Below are 22628 nucleotides of genomic sequence, written 5' to 3'. Positions count from 1 at the left end.
GGACGACTGACGGGTGAACTAACGCCCAGGGGACTAGTCCCCTCGCTCATTAGCATACGATAAAAGATCTTTGGAAATACTTTTTCTATAGATCTCTTTATCTATCCTAGTGTATACAGGGACAGTTAGGCAGGGATTAGCAATATGCACACAGAACTGCTCGTGGTTCTGGGTGCATATTGGACCTGACAAATTCCCTTTAACCACACTTTAAAAATACTGAATTAAATAATACAAAACAATAAATCCTCAAACTGAGTGTCCTCCATGTAAGCTATGCTCAGACATGAAGGCATAACCAAGAAATAGTGCTACATGTAATACGTTGTATCATGGCTGTCTCTTTGCACTTGAGACTTGTGACAGATTTAGGGCCAGAAAGCCATTACTATGCTCACCCCTGTAGTTAAATGTAGCTTCCTTTTCTTTGAGGAGGAGAAGGTTAATGTCAGTTTCTCCTTGCCAGCAGCCTTCTCAGTACCTTTTCAGGTGCTTTCAGTTTTGGGACCACTCCCAATCCCTATATATACCCTCTACTCCCTGTAGAGGGCACCGGTTATACTGAATACTCAGTCTGAGACTTGGCCTGGAGGTGGAAGGAGCTGTTGCATCTCTTTTGCCTGTTGTGGTGTAGGCTGCAGTACTGGTGCCTTACTGTAGACAAGAAGTTGGAGTTTATCCTTTATTGATTCCCCTGTTTGTCTTAATTTCCCTTGTGTGATGTTTTAGTGCAGCGGTGTGGCTAGTGTCCCTTTCCTGTCCACTCACTAGCCAGAACTACTTTAGGGTCACTCAAGTCTTCAGGTTTCTGCTCGGCAACAGGTGAGGAAACTGTATAGGGACTGGCTAGGAGTGCAGGTTATAGTTGCAGGTAAGTGGAGGAGGTGTCCATCTTCCCTCTCACTAGCAGTAGGGCCCACCACTGTTAAAGTGTCCCCGGTGTACCCCTTGTGTTGTGTGTCACGTTGTGCGCCATATTTCCCTGTCACAAGCTGCAGCAAAATTATATTAGTACTGATAAGTCATGGCTTTCTAAGAGGTACTTCACCATAAAGAAAATAAAAAGTGCAAAGAATAGGTGTTTTTTTTATCACTGCACCTCTCAAAAATGCAAAAACAGGAAATCAAAAAGTTGTTTGTACCATAAAAAATATGATACAGATAAAAACTGCAGCTCACCACAAAAAACAAGCGAAAAACCGAATTTTTTTTTTTTTTTTTAAACAAAGGTTTCACTTTGTGTAAAACTAGTAAAATATAAAACAACTATGCAAGTCTGGATTTGCTGTTATTATATGGATCGGAAAAATCAGTTCACAGGTCACTTTTATAGCACATTGATTGTAGTAATAGTGAAATCCAAAGAATTGTGAGGTTTATTCACCATTTATTTTATTCCACACTATGTCTATGTCAATAGTAAAATAAAGGTATGGCTGTACAAAGAAGGGTAAGTAGAAAGTGTAAAAATTAAAATTGTTTCCGATGGAAAAATGTTAAATAATTTTCTCATTAAACGTTCCTTTTATAGGCAGGCGTTCACACTGAACTTGCAAGTGATGGTCAAAAACTCAGCCAAAACTTTATTTCCAATGGAACAGCACTGAAAGTTGGCCGTGATGCTACTTCATATTGAACTATTTAGGAGCTGATTTTAATAGTCAACTACTTTTATAAAAAAAAACTGTATCGGAGAAATTACACCTAAGGGACAAACAACACAAAATAAACATCTATCAATTATGCCTTTAAACAGAACCGTCAATAATAGAGTTGAGCGGACTGCAGAGAGAGAGAGGGAGAGAGAGAGGGAGAGAGAGAGGGAGAGAGAGAGGGAGAGAGAGAGGGAGAGAGAGAGGGGGAGAGAGAGGGAGAGAGAGAGGGAGAGAGAGAGGGAGAGAGAGGGAGAGAGAGAGGGAGAGAGAGAGGGAGAGAGAGAGGGAGAGAGAGAGGGAGAGAGGGAGAGAGAGAGGGAGAGAGAGAGGGAGAGAGAGAGGGAGAGAGAGAGGGGGAGAGAGAGTGAGAGGGAGAGAGAGGGAGAGAGAGGGAGAGAGAGGGGGAGAGAGAGTGAGAGGGAGAGGGGGAGAGAGAGTGAGAGGGAGAGGGGGAGAGAGAGTGAGAGGGAGAGGGGGAGAGAGAGTGAGAGGGAGAGGGGGAGAGAGAGTGAGAGGGAGAGGGGGAGAGAGAGTGAGAGGGAGAGGGTCCGCTCAACACTAGTCAATAACAATATATATTTATTTTTTACTTAGTGTAACCACCGCTATTCCCTTGAATCTGACATTGTTCTCCCTTTTTTACTGTGCCTCTCCGTTCCTTACGTAGACATGGCTCCTCTCTCATTGCTGTATATAAATCTAGTTTTGTTATCCAAGGGGGAATTCCTAAGTGCCAAAAGAGAGGTGTTTAGGGCTATTTACACGCTGCGACATCGCTAACGATATATCGTCGGGGTCACGGTGTTTGTGACGCACATCCGGCGTCGTTAGCGACATCGCAGCGTGTAACACATATGAGCGACCTGAAACGATCGCAAAAGAGGCAAAATTCGTTGGTATGTGAGACGTCGCTCACTTACCAAAAATCGTTGCCTATTCAGTAGCGAGGTTGTTTGTCGTACCTGCGGCAGCAGACATTGCTATGTGTGACACCGCAGGAACGAGCAACAACCTCGCACCTGCGGCCGCCCGCAATGAGGAAGGAAGGAGGTGGGTGGGATGTTCGTCCTGCTCATCTCCGCCCCACCGTTTCCATTGGACAGCTGCTGTGTGACGTCACTGTGACGCCGCACGTACCACCCCTTTAGAAAGGAGGCGGTTCGCCGGCCACAGCGACGTCGCAGGGAAGGTAAGTCCGTGTGACGGGTGTAAGCGATGTTGTGCGCCACGGGCAGCGATTTGCTCGTGACGCACAACCGACGCAGGCGGGTACGCTCGCTAGCGATATCGATATCGCAGCATGTAAAGTACCCTTTAGACTACGCCCACTTGGCCATCAAGACCAGATTTAGTTACAAAGAAAGTCATGGAGCAGAAACAAATGAAAGACATCTTCATGTTCAGAAGAACAGCAGCATTTATGATATGTAAAAAATAAATAAGGTACTGTGGAAATGTTTTAGGCAGGTATGAAAAAAATGCAGCAAAGTAAGAACGCTTTCAAAAATATAAATGTTAATGGTTTATTTTTTATCAATTAATAAAAACAAGATCAAAGCACCAGTTCTTCTAGGTATTCTTGCACACTGTTTTTGAAAAAATTCAGCAGGGAGGTGTCAATCCGGATGGGTAACAATGGAGGTGGTATAGAAGGAAGGCCCTGGTGGTGATGGGAAGAGGAGACACCTCCTGCCACTCACCTGAGTCTGTACCCTACGCTTCCCAACGTCCTTATACTAACGTCCTTTCACACATCGCCATCATGTGCCTAGGCTTTAGCTTACCCTGAACTAACCTTGACTAGTGAGAAGGCCAGGGAGAGCACTAGTCTCATCACTGCAATAATACAACAAGAAAAGGGAGACAGACAGAGGGAAAATAGACACAAGAAGGAAAACAATCAAGCTCAACCAATGCAGCTAGACACCACAACTGCAATTGTCATACGTCCTCAGTTTCTTCCAGAGACAGTCTCCATCCAAAGTGGACAGCATAAGAATGAGATTCTATAACCAGCAACAGATGATAAGATATGTGACTTTTTATTGTGAAAAGAAATGGTCACAAAAAGAGCGGTTTCTGAGATTAAAGCTACAAAGGATAGCTAGATAGGAAAGCATCCTTAACCCCTACAGCACCAAGAGAAAGTAGATTGACTCAAACACAAGCTGCAGACCTGCACATAATACGGCGTTGTGACCCTCTAGTCCGAGACTTGCCAGAGGTCTCCCCAGATCAGGACACGCTCATGATAGGAGGTTGTTCTAAACATCTTGGAGAATTAACCTAAGATCTTCTGTGGATATAGGCCTACACATATCCTTCTGTCTACAAAAGTGGTCTACTATGAGACTAACTCAATGACATTTAGATCAGTGCTCTTTTGGGCTACATCATCACATCCAGGACTCCTTGTTCTTCTATTCACTGAAGATAGCCCTTAATGACATTGGCTGTATGTTTGTCGTTCCCCTGCTGCAGAATGCATTTGTAGCCAATCAGTTGCTTCCCTGATGGTATTGTGTGATGGATAATTATCAGGCAGGCGCGTACTTTGCTAAAAATATATTCTGCAGCCTGACAACGACCCCAAACATACAGCCAATGTCAATTAAGAATTATCTTTAGCGTAAAGAAGAACAATGAATTCTGGAAGTGATGACCCGGCCCCCACAGGGCCCCAATCTCAACAGCATCGACTCTGTCTGGGATTGCATGAAAAGGCAGAGTGAATTGCGCAACTTAAGCCCGCTTTACACACTGCAATGTATCTTACAATGTGTCGGCGGGGCAGGGTGGATTGATTTAAATCACGCCGATTTAAATCATGATTTAAATCACGATTTAAATCAAAAGATTTTTTTCTATTTAAATCGGATCGATTTAAATCATGATTTTAATCATGATTTAAATCACTGATTTAAATCAAAAGGTTTTTTTTTAATATAAATCACGATTAAAATGAGAAGTGAGAGCAGTGTGCATGTGTGCCCATAGTTACACGGACGAAACTAGGGGCAACGATCTAACGCCAGGGTGAGGGGGGGACCCCAAAGTAAGTAAAAATCTTTTTTGTTTTACTATATGGCAATAGGTAGGTGTTTAAAAGCAGCATGTCTTAATTGTATAAACTATTAATAGCCTCCACATTTTGTTCATACTGCCCCTTTAATTCCACACTTCTAGCTTGGTTTCAGTTTTGGTTTAGTTTCTTTTTCCCTGCATTCAGTTGACATGCCCAAACTTGTTGGATAGTCAGCAGTACTTGGCTCAGGCTGTAGTAACATCAGCAGTGCTTGGCTCAGGCTGTAGTAACAATCAAACTTCATAAGTGATCTGTGTGAGCCATGGCAGCAGGTCGTAAGAGAGACCCTATTTGGGTTCATTTTGTTGAGATGCCAGCAGCAGATCTTGGAAAGAAAGGTTCAAGAGCAAAGTGCAAATACTGTCAAAAGGATATCCAAGGACTTGTTTGCCGTTTGAAATCACATTATGAAAACTGCAACCAGAAGGGAAATGAAGATGTTGATAGTGATACAACTAATGTCAATGAACCCCCACAGCTTCTTATGCACCAGGAGCCTAGTACTAGTGGTAAGTCTGGCAATTAACCGCTTAGGAACTGCTAAAGCAGGACAACTGGTTTTCCTATTAAAAGTCCTAAATAAACAGTAGGCTTAAAGGACTGATGTATTCACTGAAGATGTTTGCTTACTTCAAACATTAGAGATAGGCTATTGTTAAAAAGTACTTACTCTCTGTAGTTCAATTCTGAGTGTTTAATAGTGCAAATAAAAATTATTAGGTTTCATAATCAACTGTTTTAATATTTTTATTTGTGTAAAACAATTAGATTTGCAAAAAGACAAAGTTTTGCTTGTGTACAACTTGATTAAAAAATATGATTTAAATCAAAAAAATCTGATTTAAATCAAAAAAATCTGATTTTTTTGATTTTTTTAAAAAAATCAAGATTTTTATCCACCCTGCGGCGGGGTCACGTCGTAAGTGACGCACATCCGGCATTGTAAGTACATTGCAGTGTATGACAGGTACGTGCGATTGCGATTGAACGTTAAAACGTTCATCGCATACACATCGTACCTGTCTCTGGAATTGCACGTTAGATTGTTCATCGTACCCGGGGTAGCACACATTGCAGTGTGTGACACCCCGGGAACGATGAACAGATCTTACCAGCGTCCTGCGGCTCCCGGCCAACAATGCAGAAGGAAGGAGGTGGGCGGGATGTTTACGCCCCGCTCAGCTCTGCCCCTCCGCTTCTATTGGCCGGCTGCCGTGTGACGTCGCTGTGACGCCGAACGTCCCTCCCACTCCAGGAAGTGGCCGTTCGCCGCCCACATCGAGGTCGTATGGACGGGTAAGTATGTGTGACGGGGGTTACTCGTATGTGCGACACGTTCAACAAATTGAACGTGCCACACATATGATGGGGGCGTTGCAAATCGCATACGAAATCGTATGTGAAATTGCAACGTGTAAAGCAGGCTTAAGATCTGTAGTTAGTTCTCCAAGACATTTGGACCAACCTTCCGTCTTCATAAACTGTGTGCAAGTACCGACAAGAATCCATGCTTTTCGGATGCAAAAGCCGATCACACCAAATATTAGGTTTCTCTTTTATTCATGCACTTTGTATTTTATTAATTGATAAAAATAAACTAATAACACTACTATGGTATTTTTTTATTTTGTTTTTTTAAAACAAACATTCTTACTTTGAGGCACTTTTTCCTGATCTGCCTGAAACTTCTGCACAGTACTGTATTTATGGTAAGTGACAGATCCTCTTTAACCCCTTCACCCACGAGCGATTTTCCATTTTTTTCTTTTTACTCCCCTTCTTCCGAAAGCCGTAACTATTTTATTTTTCCGGCAATTTTCCTACATGAGGGTTTGTTTTTTGCGGGACGAGTTGTACTTTTAATTTAAACCCTAAGTTTTACCATACATATATCATACTGGAAAATAGCAAAAAAAATTCCAAGTGCGGAAAAATTGCAAAAAAAAAAGTGTGAATACATAATTGTTTTGGGGGTATTTCAAAATGTGGTTCACTTTTTGTGCTATTTTCCGCAAGGAATTGCGTTCTCGTTTTTCACGGTATGGGGCTCAGTGATGGCTTATTTTTTGCACCTTGAGCTGACATTTTTTATGGCACTATTTTTGCGCAGATGCTACATGTTGATCGCCTGTTATTGCATTTTGTGCAAAGTCTGCGACAACCAAAAAACGTAATTTTGGCATTTGGATTTTTTTTGCCACTACACCGTTTAACAACCAGATGAATTTATATTTTGATAGATCGGGCGTTTCTGAATACGCCGATACCAAATGTGTGTATATTTTTTTTAACCCTTTTTAGATTTTTTTTTATTATTATTATTATTCTTTAAAACTTAGTTTTAATTTTTTTTTTTTTTAAATTTTACTAGTCCCCCTAGGAGGCTATAAGGATCTGCAGTCTGATCGCTCATTCATTTGCTGCTGCTCTTATCAGGAGAAATGCAGCGTTCTTGTTACAGCCGGCTGTTGTGAACACATTTGGACTGGGTTCCGGGTTGGGGCTCCCTCTCATGCTTGGTATTAATTTCAGTCCTTCCTCTATATTAGTGTTTTGCTTGGATTCCAGTAACACCAGAATACTGATATAGTGGGGGAGAGGCCGTGTGGTCTCAGCTTTTTTCCTATTGTTGAGGAGAGCCATAAGATGAAATACTTAATTAACCTCTTGACAAGGGATTGTAGGAAATGTCGATTTGCCTTACATAATTCAGGTTTCAGATCATATACATGACACAGATATAAAGATGGCCGCTATTTCCTGTTATCCACACCTTGCTTGGAATGCAAGGAATGTCCAGATGAAAGAAGACCTCCATATAAGGGAAGACCCCTGGTCAAGCTGGGAATCACAGACCAAACCATCAGCATGGATGCACCAGATGACGTCCCTCCCATCGTCATGGTTTCATCCACTGGAGTCAGACCCGCCCATCAACAGCAACACGGATCTCCCCATTCGCTAGCCCATGAACTGTCCCACTAAATGTGCATATCTGAACTTGTGTACGCCCCTAGCCTATATCAAGAGGACGCATGCTCTTCTCTGTCTGTTTTGGTGCCATTTTCTACTGTGACCAAGAAGAGATTACACATCCGACTGTGTCTGGTGTGGATTCTTTTATGCATGCACTTGGCCCATATCAATTTGGCCAGGCAGTAGGCAACTAGTGATCTCTGGTTATGAGTTCACCTTAACACTATCAGGTGTATTGTTTTTTTAGGGTATTGCGCGGCTGCAGACAGTGCTCTTTTCTGTCCTTTCCTATATAGTTTCCTTTTTTTCCCCTCTCTTTAGGAATAATTAGCTCTCCGGCTGTGTCGATGCAACTAGGTCATCGTAGGCACGTCCCATGTCTACTTCTAGTTGTGTTGTCAGTCAGAGGTCTGCAGTGTGCTGAGTTTCCAACCACTCTGGTGATTCTCTAGGTTTCCTAATTTTTGCCACTTTTGATCCTCCTCGGTCACTGAATCATAACAGCCGGCGCTCTGTCGGCTCTTACAGGAACTACGTCATGATAGTAAAAGAAGTCATCACATGACTCTGTGCTACCATGACAATCATTGGTTCCCCGTGATCGTGTCATGGGGCCTCCGATGGCGGCAAGGAAATGCGCATTCCCAGCTGCGGTGTTTTAAATCGCGCTGTCACATTTTGACAATGCGATTTAAGGGGTTAACAGGCGTGGGTGGATTGCGGATCCACCTGTCCCTGCGATACACACATGTCTGCTGTACAAATCAGCAGACATGTGTGGAGATTACTGCTGGCTCACCGCAGCAGCCAGCAGTGAACACCCCTTCATGATTTAGGATGTACCTTTACGTCCTAGGTTGTGAAGGGGTTAAAAGGGATAAGAGATAAATGTGGAGCCGATCACCGTGAGCACTGTGAGGAAAAAAAAAGACATTTTCTGCATGGCACACAACTTTGAATGAGATCCCCCAGGCAGTAATTATGAACTCCCATAATTGTCATATATAGGGTCAGTACTAGAGTTGAGCAGACTGTAATCTGGGTCTGGCGGACCACCGGCGGGTTGACGAAGGAGAGAGAGAGAGAGAGAGAGGAGAGAGGAGAGAGAGAGGGAGAGGAGAGAGAGAGGGAGAGGAAGAGAGAGAGGGAGAGAGAGGAAAAAAAAAAAAAAGAAAGGATCCGGATCGTGCACCCGGAATCCCGCGTCTGGGACGGACTCGGATCTGCCGCTCAAACCGCGCAGTCCGCTCAACACTAGTCAGTAACCAAAATACTGTATGAGATGACTGTAAAATGACACATGAACCATATTTGACCTGGCAATGTATAGGTTGTAATTTACGGTAGTGCTGATTAGGCCAACATAATCAGCATGGTATAGGCAGAGACTGGAATATGGTCCTTATTTAGCAGAGATTTATCCTCCCAGAGATAATGAAAAGCATTTAGCAGTTTTTTGTCTCTGGTTCCACTTCAATGAAAGAAGTTAAATTAAGTTTCTTCCCGTGTTTGGTTAAGTCCGATAAGTCCCCGGCTGCAGAGAGGTCTCATTATATGTAGTTTAATTTTCAGGAGTCCAATATTATGACGTTAATGCCATGCTTACTTTCAGCTCCACAAAACGAGCGTGATTAAAGAACATGTAATAATTATTTTACCTTTGCAGCGCCTGCAGAGCTTTCTTACTCCAATCATCCTGAGTGCTTTTCTGAACAGCTACAATGAGAAAAAAGAAAGAAAGATTTCTCCGGTGGTCAGCTAAACACAATAAATTCTCACTAGGCAAAAAAGAATTAAAAGTTATGGAGATACTAATTCAGCGGCTAAGTATTTATCTTGTAGGAGTGCGGAGTATAAACACGTGGACAAGGTTTATTCACGGTGAGTTATAATGTTAGGCCCATGCCAGAAACACAGGGGGAAATCTTTTTTTGCGGTATGTGAACCGGTTACGGCCATAAATGATGACTTTGCGCAATTGTAAAATGCTCCAGGACATGCTCTCTCTCTCTATATATATATATATATATATATATATATATATATATATTATATATATAAAAAATGGGGAGGGGCACATAGGGTGTTATAAAGGGGGGGTCCATTGTAAAAATAAAGGACATGTTATTGTTGCAGTATTTGTCAATTGGAGGCAGGTCTGGTCACAGCCACCATAGCAAATTAGGTTTAGGCTATGTGCCCAGGGGAGATTAAACCTGCAGATTTAGCTGCGGAAAATTTGCGCATTTTCCAGATAAATCCACAGGTTTCAGCATGAAGAAAGTATAAAGGAAAAAAGGACTTTGTGTGCCAACAATATGTATCATCATAATTAATCTCACCCAATACCAATAGTTGCATAAAAAAAAAAATTGTTTTTATTAGATATAAGGGATGGGGATCACAGATCAAAATACAGTACAGCAGTTCAGATAAGGTGCAGGGAACGAGGACTGGGGAAAAATTGGCACAAAAGACCCTACGATGTGATTAGAGTAATTAGACCTATCTAATTTTGTCTAAATTGGTCTTTTGTGCCAATTTTTCCCCAGTCCGCGTTCCCTGCACCTTATCTGAACTGCTGTACTGTAGTTTGATCTGTGATCCCCATCCCTGATATCTAATAAAAACATTTTTTTTTATCTGCAACCATTGGTATTGGGTGAGATTAATTATGATGATACATATTGTTGGCACACAAAGTCCTTTTTTCCCTTTATCCTCTTGATCATAAGGACGTGCTGGAGCGGCCTTGAGATAGCCGCAGCAGTGGTTCCACGAGTACGGTTTCCCTTTTTGATAATAGGTTTCAGCATGTACAGACACTCCCCATGTTATCCTATAGGACATGGGGAGTGTCTGTGTCCATGCTGCGGATATGTGCGGCTGCGGAACATGCTGAGGAATTATTTCTGTGGAATTACCTGCGGAAATCCCGGCCCTCCACTATGGAGCTAGAGGCCAGGACTTCCGCAGATAAGTTGCACGAATGACCGCAGGTTTACCGCAGCTATTTCGCTGTACTACCACAGCTAAAAATAGCTGCGGATTCCGGTGAGCAGCTGCGGGAAACCTGCGGATGTACATGCGGATATATCCACAGGTACAAACTCCCGTGGGCTCATAGCCTTATAATCAAAATTTGAAAACTTTCTGCTGTTTGAATAAATCAATTAAACAAGAATAAAAAGAAATAAGAAAACTTTAAAATCACTCAATAAAACAAGTATTTCTCCACATTCGGTACAAAATGCAACTTTTACCAATTACTGCAATCTCAAATTTATTCAACATCTTCATGACCTGTCTTTAGTACTTAGAACAACCCCATGGGCTGTTATTACCTGCTGCCCCTCTGGCTGTTATGACCTGCTGCCCCTCTGGCTGTTATGACCTGCTGCCCCTCTGGCTGTTATGACCTGCTGCCCCTTTGATTGTTATGACCTGCTGCCCCTTTGGCTGTTATGACCTGCTGCCCCTCTGGCTGTTATGACCTGCTGCCCCTTTGGCTGTTATGACCTGCTGCCCCTTTGGCTGTTATGACCTGCTGCCCCTCTGGCTGTTATCAGCCGGTTGCCCCTCTGGCTGTTATCACTTGCTGCCCCTCTGGCTGTTATCACCTGTTGCCCCTCTGGCTGTTATCACCTGCTGCCCCTCTGGCTGTTCTGACTTGCTGCATACGTGATGCATAGTCAGACACTGGCTTCTGACAGCATAACTGAGGAATCTGAGCTCGTTCCTCATGGGCGTCGGTTTTCTGTATTAGTAAAGGTTACAAAATTATGGCCCCAATACATTTGTTAAAAAAAAAAAGATAAAGTAGTCAACCAAGTGCTAGTACAACAGCAGACTGGTGCCAAATTGCAGGAAACCACACTACAATGTCAGTATAACAATAAGATCTAACAGGAAGTGTCCATTCCATGTGATTATTTAACTGGGGTAAGGGCAGCTCTATAGCAGGAAAATCCAAAGGGGACAGGAACCGATACCAGAAGGCCAGCATCCAGAATAGAAGACCGAACAAAACTCAAAGTCAATCTCTAATTACCGTAATCTTCACCTCTAGATGTAAACCACTTTTTTGGAGGCCACATAGTTAACCACAAGTCACAATGGCTGGCACACAGAAGAGCAAGATACTACAGTATGTGACACTGTATTTACATCTCATTTTGGCATCTAAAAAAAAAACTAAGTTTAAATGAGTTCTCAAACTTCCAAAAAAACCCAAAAAACTGCAGCAAATGTTATAAAACAAAATAAAACAATTATCCCTCCCCTTCAATTGTGATCCCTCACTGATATCTCAATAGTTATTCCTGGTTTTGTTCACAAGTGGCCAACGTGTAGCGTGCCATATATTACTGGCTCTGACCACTCAGCATTGGGCGCTATAATGCTAGTAGCACAGCATGTGACCACTGAGACCATAGATTGTCAGCTGCGAGAAAATGCTGGCCCCCAAAAACTGGGGGGCAAGAGGGCCATCAAAGCTGGGTTGTTGCGGTAAAGAATTGGCATAGTCTCTCTTCTTTTGTAAGATTTGCATCTGTGATATATACACAAATTATCGCTCCAGGAATGGAGACAAACTCTAGCGCAGCGCCACCTATTGGAAGTAGCGATCCTAAAAGTTAAATGTGGATTTTTAACAACCCTTTACATATAACTTAGGATATATATGCCAGATCAGAATCCCAATTTGCAGACACTGTGTTTCAGGGTGCTTGCCCCTCGTCAGTGCAAAGTATGGGGTGCCTGATCTGGCTCATGAGAAAGCTATGTGGGGATCACGGGGGAACACTATTCTCCTTATGGAGACCTTGCAAGCCAGTCTGGCTGCTTTTTCAAGTAAGAGGACTTATAGCTGATTTTTATATATATATATATATATATATATATAACATACATACAGCAGGTGTTCAATTTTCTAAGTAAATATATTTCTAAAGGTGCTATTGACATGAAATTCTCACAAGAAGTCGGTAACAACCCATCCGATCCACACAGACAAAGAAATCCATGTCCATAAATTATGAGTAGGAATAAGAAATGACACAGGGAAAATGTTTTGAACACATACAGAAAGAGAGGTGAAAAAAAACATGGAAAGTGATAACACCAGCTGAAATCTGTCAGTAATTAGAAAGTAAACCTGCCACATAGTGAAAAAATTATATCGGCTGATACAACTGACGGCCTATAAAAAGAGGTCTCATTACCAAGGTGGCACCCAAACAAAATCTCATGATGAGTAAAATCAGTGAGCTGTCTCAAGACCTTTGCAAGCTTATTATTGCAAAACATGCTGTTGGCTTTTGTTATAACATTTCTAAATACTGAAGGTCCCAGGGAACACTGTGGGTAATGATCTGGAAATGAAAACAACATTTCACCATAAACTGGCCCTGACAAGTGCTCCCTGCAACATATCAAACAGAAGAATGAAAAGAGTTATCAGAAGAGTTGTCCAAGAGCTCTCTGTGGAGAGCTACAGAAAGACCTGGAATCAGCAGGTACAATTCTTTCAAAACAATATGTAATGCACTCACTCTCCATGGCCTGTGTGCATGCTCACCACTTAAGACTCCATTACTGAATAAAAAGCATGTTCAAGAGCATTTAAAGTTTGCTCATCAACATTTCCACAAGTCTGTGAAATACTGGGAGAATATAGTCTGGCCAGATGAGAGCAAAATGTAACTCTTTGGATGCCATAATACACACCATGATTGGAGATCAAAAGGCACTGCACATCCCACCAACAACCCCATACTAACAGTGAAGTTTGGAAGTGGGAACATCATGTTGTGGGGCTGTTTTTGAGCATACAGCACTGGCAAACTTCATGCCATTGAAGGAAAGAAGAATAGACAAATGTACTGAGATATTCTTGATAAAAATCTGCCATCTACCAGGATGATGAAGATGAAACGAGGTTGGACATTTCAGAAAGACAATGATCCCAATCACACAGCCAAGGAAACTCTTAAAATGGTTTCAGAGAAATAAAATAAAGCTGCTAGAATCAGAAGCAGAATCAGCAATCACCTGACCTGAATCCAATAGAAAATTTATGGAAGGAACTAAAGCTCAGAGTTCATAGAAGGCGTCCATGGGACCTTCAGGATGTAAAGAGTGTTTTTGTGGAAGAATGGGCCAAAATCACACCTCCGCAATGCGTGTGACTATTTTCTCCATAGAGGAGGCGTTTGGAAGCTTTGTCACCAACAAAGGCTTTTGTACGAACTACGAAGTATTAAATAAATTTCGAAAAACGGGTTCAATACATATTCTCTGTGTCATTTCTCATTATTACACATCATTTAATTTATAGACATCTTCCAATAGGTGGCGCTGTGCTAGAGTTTGTCTCCTTTACTGGAGAGACAATTTGAATATTTCCCAGAGGGGCATTGCAGCTATAAGTCCCCTTACCTGGCAGCCAGACTGGCTTGCAAAGTCTCCTTAAGGAGAATAGTGTTCCCCCGTGGTCCCCACATAGCTTTCTCATGAGCCAGATCAGACACCCCCATACTTTGCACTGACGAGGGGCAAGCACCCCGAAACACCGTGTCTGCAAATTGGGATTCTGATCTGGCTTATATATCCTGAGTCATATTTCAAAGGATTGTTGAAAATCCACTTGTGACTTTTAGGATCGCTACTTCCAATAGGTGGCGCTGTGCTAGAGTTTGTCTCCTTTACTGGAGAGACAATTAGACATCTATGGTTTGATTTCTTTGCCTTTTGTGGATTGGATGTGTTGTTGAAGACATCTGGTGAGAAATTCATGTTAATAGCACCTTTAGAAAGTTGGTGGCGTGTTCAATACTTATTTCACCCGCTGTATCTAAGTTTGAAAAGCCTTTTAATATGTAAGGCTAGGAGTCCTTCTCCCGCTGTGAGCTGTAATTGCAAAACTATGGCTCCCAGACAGTGGATGTCGGAGCATGCTTGGAGTAAAGGCCGATTTACAAGCTACAATATCGTGACCGATATCGCTAGCATGGGAACCCGCGTGGGTACCCATTGGTTGTGCGACATGGGCAAATCGCTGCCCGTGGCGCACAACATCGCAGAGACCCGTCACACTATTTACCTACCCTGCGACGTCGCTGTGACCGGCGAAACGCCTCCTTTCTAAGTAGGCGGTTCGTTCAGCATCACAGCGACGTCACAGCAGCGTCACTGAACCGCCGCCCAATAGAAGCGGAAGGGCGAAGATGAGCGGGACGAACATCCCACCCACCTCCTTCCTTCCGCATTGCTCGCGGGAGGCAGGTAAGGAGAGGCTTCTCGCTCCTGCGGTGTCACATGGAGCGATTTGTGCTGCTGCAGGAACGAGGAACAACTTCGTTACTGCTGCAGCAACGATATTCGAGAATGGACCCCCATGTCACCGATGAGCCATTTTGCACATTTTTGCAACGATGCAAAATCGCTCAAAGGTGTCACACGCAACGGCATCGCTACAGCAGCCGGATGTGCGTCACAAATTCCGTGACCCCCAACGAGATCGCTTGAGCGATGTCGCAGCGTGTAAAGTACCCCTAAGGCTATGTGCCCACATAGCGTATTTTCATGCAGTTACGCTGCGATCAGCACCACAGCGTAACTGCATGCATCCTGCGTCCCCAGCACAATCTATGAAGATTGTGCCTAATCCATGCCCACGTGGCGTATTAGAACGCAGCGCTTCGGCTGCTGCCGAAGCGCTGCGTTCTAAGAAGTGACATGTCACTTCTTTCATGCGCTTTGCATGCAGCCCCCGCTCTGTCTATGGGAGGGGCTGCTATCAGAGTGCATGAAATCGGCAGTCACCGAGGCTTCAGAACGGAGCTTTTCAGCTGCGCTCTGAAGCCCACATGCAGTGACGTTACGCTGCTGTGCAGAGCGCACACACGTGGGCACATAGCCTAATAGTTTTACAGCCGCTAGTGCACAGGCCGGAGCAGACAACTCTAGAAGTCGTGTCCTCAAACATCCTCTGTCTAATCATGCCCTAAAGAATAATATGTGTAAGTGTATCAGTATTTTATTAAATGCTTTACATGATTATCACCATAAAACCCCACTGCAATAATAAAGCTTTTCTCGGCATGATAGCAATAAAGTCGATATCACGTTATTACGATAGAGCACCTTGCAATGCATGAATGTGAATGTAAAAAGTGACAATTAAAAGTGAGATATATGTACGCCTCATAAACTGCTCAGCTGTGGTCCGGGCTTACCTGCGAGTGGAAACTATGAGTCTCCAATAGTATTATTGTCTCATTCTACCCACTTAGTCCCAGAGGTTTAATTACTACGCACCTCTGCTGAATGCAACATAAAGACATTGTATTAAAACAAACTACATATAAAGGATATAATAAAAATGTTACAACAACTGTTAGGTTGATTGTGGTTAGACTGGGTTACACCGGGTGCAATGGTTCGGCTACGCTAACCACAACTGTGCTCCACTCCAGACAAGTCAATGTAGAATCAATGTTGGAAGTTGTAAAGATATTTTGCAATGTTACTAATGTTGTGCTGATCACGACATGTCTTATTGTCCAGAGCTGCATTTAAAGTTGGCATGCTTCACAGCTGAAATCTTCCAACATTCCTGTAAAGTCTTTCAGAAGCCTTCCACCTAAAAAAGGTAGCATCAGACTCCCTTGTCTCAAGCCACTCTCTCTAGCAAATCAGTTAGGGGTACTTTGCACGTTGCAACATCGCTACTGCGATATCGTCGGGGTCAAATCGAAAGTGACGCACATCCGGCGCCGTTAACCACGTTGCAACGTGTAAAGCCTAGAAGCACCGATAAACGATCGCAAAAGCGTCGAAAATCGGTGATCTGTGTAGTGTCGGTCATTTCCATAATTTCGCTGCAGCGACAGGTACGATGTTGTTCCTCGTTCCTGCGGTAGCACACATCGCTGTGTATGAAGCCGAAGGAGCGAGGAACATCTCCTTACCTGCATCCCACCTGCAATGAGGAAGGAAGGAGGTGGGCGGGATGTTTACGTCCCGCTCATCTCCGCCCCTCCGCTTCTATTGGCCGCCTGCCGTGTGACGTCGCTGTGACGCCGCACGACCCGCCCCTTAGGAAGGAGGCGGGTCACTGGCCAGAGCGACGTCGCAGGGCAGGTAAGTCCGTGTGAAGCTGCCGTGGCGATAATGTTCGCTACGGCAGCTATCACAAGATATCGCATGTGCGACAGGGGCGGGGACTATCGCGCTCAGTATTGCTACAATCGGCTAGTGATGTCGCAGCGTGCAAAGTACCCCTTAGGCTCCTCAGCCTTGACCATTTAACTCCTCTACAGGGATCTGGACTTACTACAGGGGCCACTGGGTTGAGTCCATGGAGTGGCTTCTGGCCGGAGGAGCGAGACTTACAAAACTGACAAAAAAAGTGATCACACTAATTCCCTAATGGAGATCTCCAAGCAATCAACAGTATTGTGTAGGGTAAGCAGAGAGAAAGTGTTATATTACTCTGCTCTGACCTCGCATTACACAGATGCCACTGAAATCCATAGGCTGCCTGTATAGAGAGAAAAAGCTCTCTGTGGCTACCCCACCGGTCTAATACTATAGATCCTAAACATGTGACATTATCATAAAGTCCAAAATCTCCCAATAAGATACATAGAAACAGGTTTTCTAACAACCCCTTCATCACTAAATTCTATTCTTTCCCTACAGAAATAACTATGGTTCTCAATAACACATCTGAAACGGGCTGAGTGCTAATAGAGGGTGTTGGGATGATTTGCATTATGTTATTATTTTTAATATTTGTTTCTTTTATTTTTTATTATAAGTGGAGATTCTATCCAATTTATGCACTGTATTGAGAAGACGTCTTACCATCGGTTGCCTGGAGGCTGTAGACCAGTCCTAAGGCAAGATAACCTTTAGCAAGTGATTCTCCAGCTTCTTCCCCCATCTCTGTTACTTGTTTTGCAAAATGTTCTCCTTCTTCCAACTGCAAAACAATGGAAATATCAAGAACTGATCAACACTTTAACATCCATAGCTGAAATATACAACGTGGGTCCAGCTTACAAATAGCAAAGTGTCTCACTCATTTGAGCACATGTATTAGCCACTTATAATCTATAATTTTTTTTTTTTTTACTTTTGGACCAGCTGCACCTCGCCTGACCTGAAATCAACAGCTCATAGACACATAAAAGGTTGCTGGAGTGTCCCGGGGTATGTACAAATGGAACAGGAGCTTCTAAGATGACCCTAAGATGTGGCCCCTGCACTGTCCCTTATCTCGAAGGTAGACTTGATGGTAGCCAGGTTCGCTCCCCCACCATGGCCCCGTCTCCTGTCCAAGCCCTGACACTACTCCCCCTAACCTGGCCGGAAAACCAGTAACCAAAACCCCGCAAATAGGCACAAGCAAGGGTAAACGAAAACTCGTGCCAACTGCGCTGAAACACCAAGGAGGGACAGTAAGTGAACTGGGGAGAAACGTAAAATGGGTAGGAAATAAATAAATGCACAACTGGAGAATTCACACACCACGCAGAACCGCAACTTGTAGATTACCACAGAACAGTGAAACCACTGGAACCGAGGAATCAGAAGCTATATCTGGCACTCAGCCTCAGAATCTAGAACCTTATAAAAGGTGCAGGCTGCTGAGGATGGTAATCAGCAGCCTGTGCTCCCAGCAGGAATCAACTCCTTCTGACCCGGAGAACAACACAGCAAGAACCAGCCAACGCCCATGACCGGCTGTGAAACTAAAGAATCCCAGGCTGCGGTCCGCTCATCCCCATGAAGTGACCCCCGGGCTCCGTGACTTCTGAGATCTGGTGATGTGTTGTCAACTTGCAGTTGACCCGACATCACCGAGGCGGCCCCAGTTCTCCTGAGTGACTGGGCTGTGGGTGGAGTTTCACCGCTCATCACAGCCCACCATGTTGCGCCCATTCTTCTTCTCTGCAGAGCGCCGCAAGCAGGAGCGATGCTGGACTGTGAAGCTGGGCTGTGCCGAGCTGCAAAACACCGCCCACAGCCTAGTCATTCAGGAAAACTGGGGCCGGCCTCGGTGATGTCGGGTCAACTGGATGTTGACATGACAATACCAGATCTCAGAGGTCACGGAGCCCGGGGGTCACTTCATGGGGATGCATTGACCACAATAGCGCTGCTCAGAGCCAGAATTGGCTGAACAAGATATTTAGAAAGCCTTCCCTATCAGTTTTACAGAGATGTGGCCACTATTGCAGAGTAGTGAACCACCTTTTTAAGTCTAGTAGCAATGGGACTGAATCGAAAACCTGAATTCACTTATTAAGAAGCAAATCCCAATACTTTTGTCCTTGTAGTGTTCGTAATTAATTGTATTTGTAAGGTTTATTCAACTCCTTAGGCCGGGGCCACACTGGGCACTACTGCGATGCTCGCATGACACTCGGCTCGCACTGGCAGCACAGCAGGAGCCGAGTGTCATGCTAGTATCCTTGCGACTGAGGTCTGACTGTGCGTGCGGACCTCAGCTGCGGGGGGCGGGCCGGCTGTGCAGAGGGGCGGATTGGCACTGAGGAGGGGAGGGAGGGATTTCTCTCCCTCTCTCCTCCGTAGCCAGCTATTGTGATTCTCGCACTGCATGCACGGTACACCGATGTACCGCGAGTGCAGTGCGATTTTTCTCTCGCCCCATTCACTTGAATGAGTACGAGAGAAAAGAGTCTCGCATTACAGTTGCAGCACGCTGCGATTGTTTTCTCGATCCGATTAGGGCTGAGAAAATAATCGCTCATGTGTGCTGACACACAGGCTAGAATTGGTCCGAGTGGAATGTGATGTTTTATCGCACTCCACTTGCACCGATTTTCTCGCATGTGGCTTAGACCTTACGGAACATATGTCCGCCCTCTTTTAATTAAAGTATAACCTAAATTATGTTGTCACCATTGTAAATTCTGTAAGAAATTCCTGAACAGAGAGTAATGAGTTGCAAATGCTCTACAAAAGTGGTTGTCCTCCGGTGCACCTCTGTGGCCCATTACTGTATGAGACCGTCGGAACGCTAGTGGACACTCTGTTATGCCCATTTAACCTAGGGATGGACCAAACTGGGAATTTTAAATCTGTCCATCTCACAGAATAAAAAACAAAAATAAAAAGATTATAATCTAAAGATGTATAATAAATCATATTCAGATCATTGATTGGGAATGATGCAGGGGACTTGCGAGATTCTGAATACACGTTGGACACTTTGAGGCAATGGTTTACTGAAAAAGAAAAAAATTGTGATCTCCGGCTTGAAGAAAAATTTGAAAAATTAGAAGACACTGAATACACAGCGCACAATGGATTTCACTGCAGCTGTGTCGATCTAATGAGCTTTTCTACATGTCGACCCTTTGATGAATACAATTATATTTCTTGTTCTGAATTAGGCGTGCTGCTTTGTGTGAATACAACTGCAAATTGTAAAATCTGTATTGCTTTTCATGCCGTGCTATTACAACACATACAGCACATAAAATAATTACCGTGTAACCATCGCCTTTGTGCTGGTTCCACTCCCCCCTTTTATAATTTGGGCGTTCTGTTAGATTCCAGCACTTCTCACTATCTACATCACAGAGGCCGTGATCCAATAAGCGGGTCATATAAATTATTTAGATATAATATAGTGAGGTCTGGGTCCAGCCAAGATTCTGCTAAATGCAAGACTAACCTAGTTCGGGTTTATAAATACAGGTTTACGGGAATCGAAATCTGACAAAGCTTTGCATAGTGAGTTGATAAAGTAACATTCTAGTTATTGACACAGTTTTATTTTAGTTGCCTATCCAATATAACATTCTGAAAGCTAGTCTAAAGGGGGCTAGTCTAAAGGGGGCTTTACACGCAGCGACATCGCTAGCAATGTCGCTCGTGAAAGCACCCACCCCCGTCGTTTGTGCATCACGGGCAAATCGCTGCCCGTGGCGCACAATATCGTTAACACCCGTCACACATACTTACCTTCCTAGCGACGTCGCTGTGGGTGGCGAACTACCTCTTCGTTAAGGGGGAGGTTCGTTCACCGTCACAGCGACGTCACACAGCGGCCGACCAATAGAAGCGGAGGGGCGGAGAGCAGCCGCATTAACGACACGCCCATCTCGTTGCCGGAGGACGCAGGTACGCTGTTGTTCGTCGTTCTTGGGGTGTCACATGTAGCGATGTGTGCTGCCTCAGGAACGACGAAGAATCTACGTCTACAACGAGATTTTGAAAATGAACAACATGTCAACGATCAATGATTAGGTGAGTATTTTTGATCGTTAACACTCGCTCGGAGCTGTTACACGCAACGATGTCACTAACGACGCCGGATGTGCGTTACGAAATCCGTGACCCCGACGACATATCGTTAGATATGACGTTGCGTGTAACGGGGCATTAACTCTGTCCTAGCCTTTGGGGTGGACATGTTATCCCCACATAGATCTGAATTATGGTTCCTCCTGGCAAATTCTGATGAACCCAACATCGAAAAGTGTGAGGTCTGGGAATTTGCAGCTTTATATCATGACAATCATCAACAACATATGTTTTTTTTAAGTATAGCAAAATACATTAGAGTAAAGGTGAAGAAAATGAACACTTTCAATCACATACAACATTGGTGGAATTGGTGACCTTTATAGCTGGCCATACTATCATGGGCTTGTCACGATTGAAAGACAGTCTAGTGTCCCGGCTACACAAACTGCTTCCTGACATGCTATTCTTTCTGCTGCGGTGTTGTCACGCGGGGACCCGGGGAGGGTCCCGACGTCGTTCCTCACTCACCACTCCGGTCCCCGGGTCCCCTGCCTCCAGCCACACGTCCTCCTCGGCACCGCTCCCTGCTCTGGCCTCCGGGCGTCACTGACCTCCTCTTATAGACCCAGCACTCCCTAACAGGATATTGCATCAGTCAGGGTCAGGTATATTAGGAGCTTCCTGCCTGGAAAGCGTTGCGAGTTCTATAGCTAGGAGTCCAGGTCCCGCTTGCTGTGTCTTGCATTAACACTGTGTCTTCCACAGAACCAGTTCTACCAAGTTAACCTGGTCCTGTCCACAACCTGTCTGAGAGGTCTTGCGGGGACTGTCCTGCCAAGCTATCCTGGCCTGGGCCACAACCTGTCCAAGTGGTCCTACGGGGACTGTCAGCTGAGACTCCACCATCTTCTCCAGCCTGAACCCGCTTCCTACCCTTGGCTTCACCCGGTGACCCTTGCCTCCTTCTGGTTGGACTCTGCTCACGTCTGCCGACTCTACCTGGCACCAGTACCTGGGCACCGGCATCTTACCTGGCACCAGGAACTCTGTGTCCTCAAGGACTTCCTCATTCCTGCTTCTAGAAGGACTCTGCCCTTGCCCCGCCTTCTGCTCCGGCAACAGTGTCCCTGGTTCCTCTGGTAGGCTTGCAGGACTATCCCAGTATAGGGGTAGCTCTAGCTGCTTCGCCGGAGGTGACAGGGACACGGTCCAGAGGATCCACCACCCGGGCGTAACAGGTGTTAATGATATGTATCTTCTCTGCTTGTGCTTAATCCCTTTTCTTTTAGGACCCTGCGATAATCCTCAACTTTCAGCTGCTATTCATTATCACTTCCCCTTGGGCCCTTAAATACTCAAATTTAGGATCCCTGCATTCTTGAGAATGAAGAGGATTTTTAATAATAAGTAAATTGCAAAGTTGTTTATTTCAAGAAGTACTTTGCAATTTTACCAATGTAAGATGATGTGACAACCCCTCTACTTTTAACAATAGCAAACAAATTAACAGGACCCTGGCCCAGTGGCCACATAGGTAGCTGGTGGCAGCCCTGCCAGAGTCCTCCAATCTGCCTCTTATCTACTGAAATGCCTGGAACCTTCCTATTAGCCCCGGCAAGACA

At 44.4% G+C, this 22628-nt stretch overlaps 1 protein-coding gene across 1 annotated transcript in view; it reads right to left on the bottom strand.

Moving 5' to 3' along the window:
- Nucleotides 1-22628, bottom strand: part of TTC7A (tetratricopeptide repeat domain 7A) — a 515691-nt gene that overhangs the window by 218208 nt on the left and 274855 nt on the right. The window contains exons 12-13 of the mRNA XM_075339201.1: nucleotides 17590-17707; nucleotides 9375-9432 (exon numbers count right to left, since the gene is read on the bottom strand). Of these exons, the coding sequence (XP_075195316.1) occupies nucleotides 9375-9432; nucleotides 17590-17707 (176 nt within the window). The remainder of the gene's footprint in view (nucleotides 1-9374; nucleotides 9433-17589; nucleotides 17708-22628) is intronic.

The sequence above is a fragment of the Anomaloglossus baeobatrachus genome, chromosome 3, assembly GCF_048569485.1.
Source record: "Anomaloglossus baeobatrachus isolate aAnoBae1 chromosome 3, aAnoBae1.hap1, whole genome shotgun sequence".
Lineage (NCBI taxonomy): Eukaryota > Metazoa > Chordata > Amphibia > Anura > Aromobatidae > Anomaloglossus > Anomaloglossus baeobatrachus.
The sequence above is the reverse complement of the archived record's forward strand: the minus strand, read 5'-3'. Positions and strand labels throughout refer to the sequence as shown.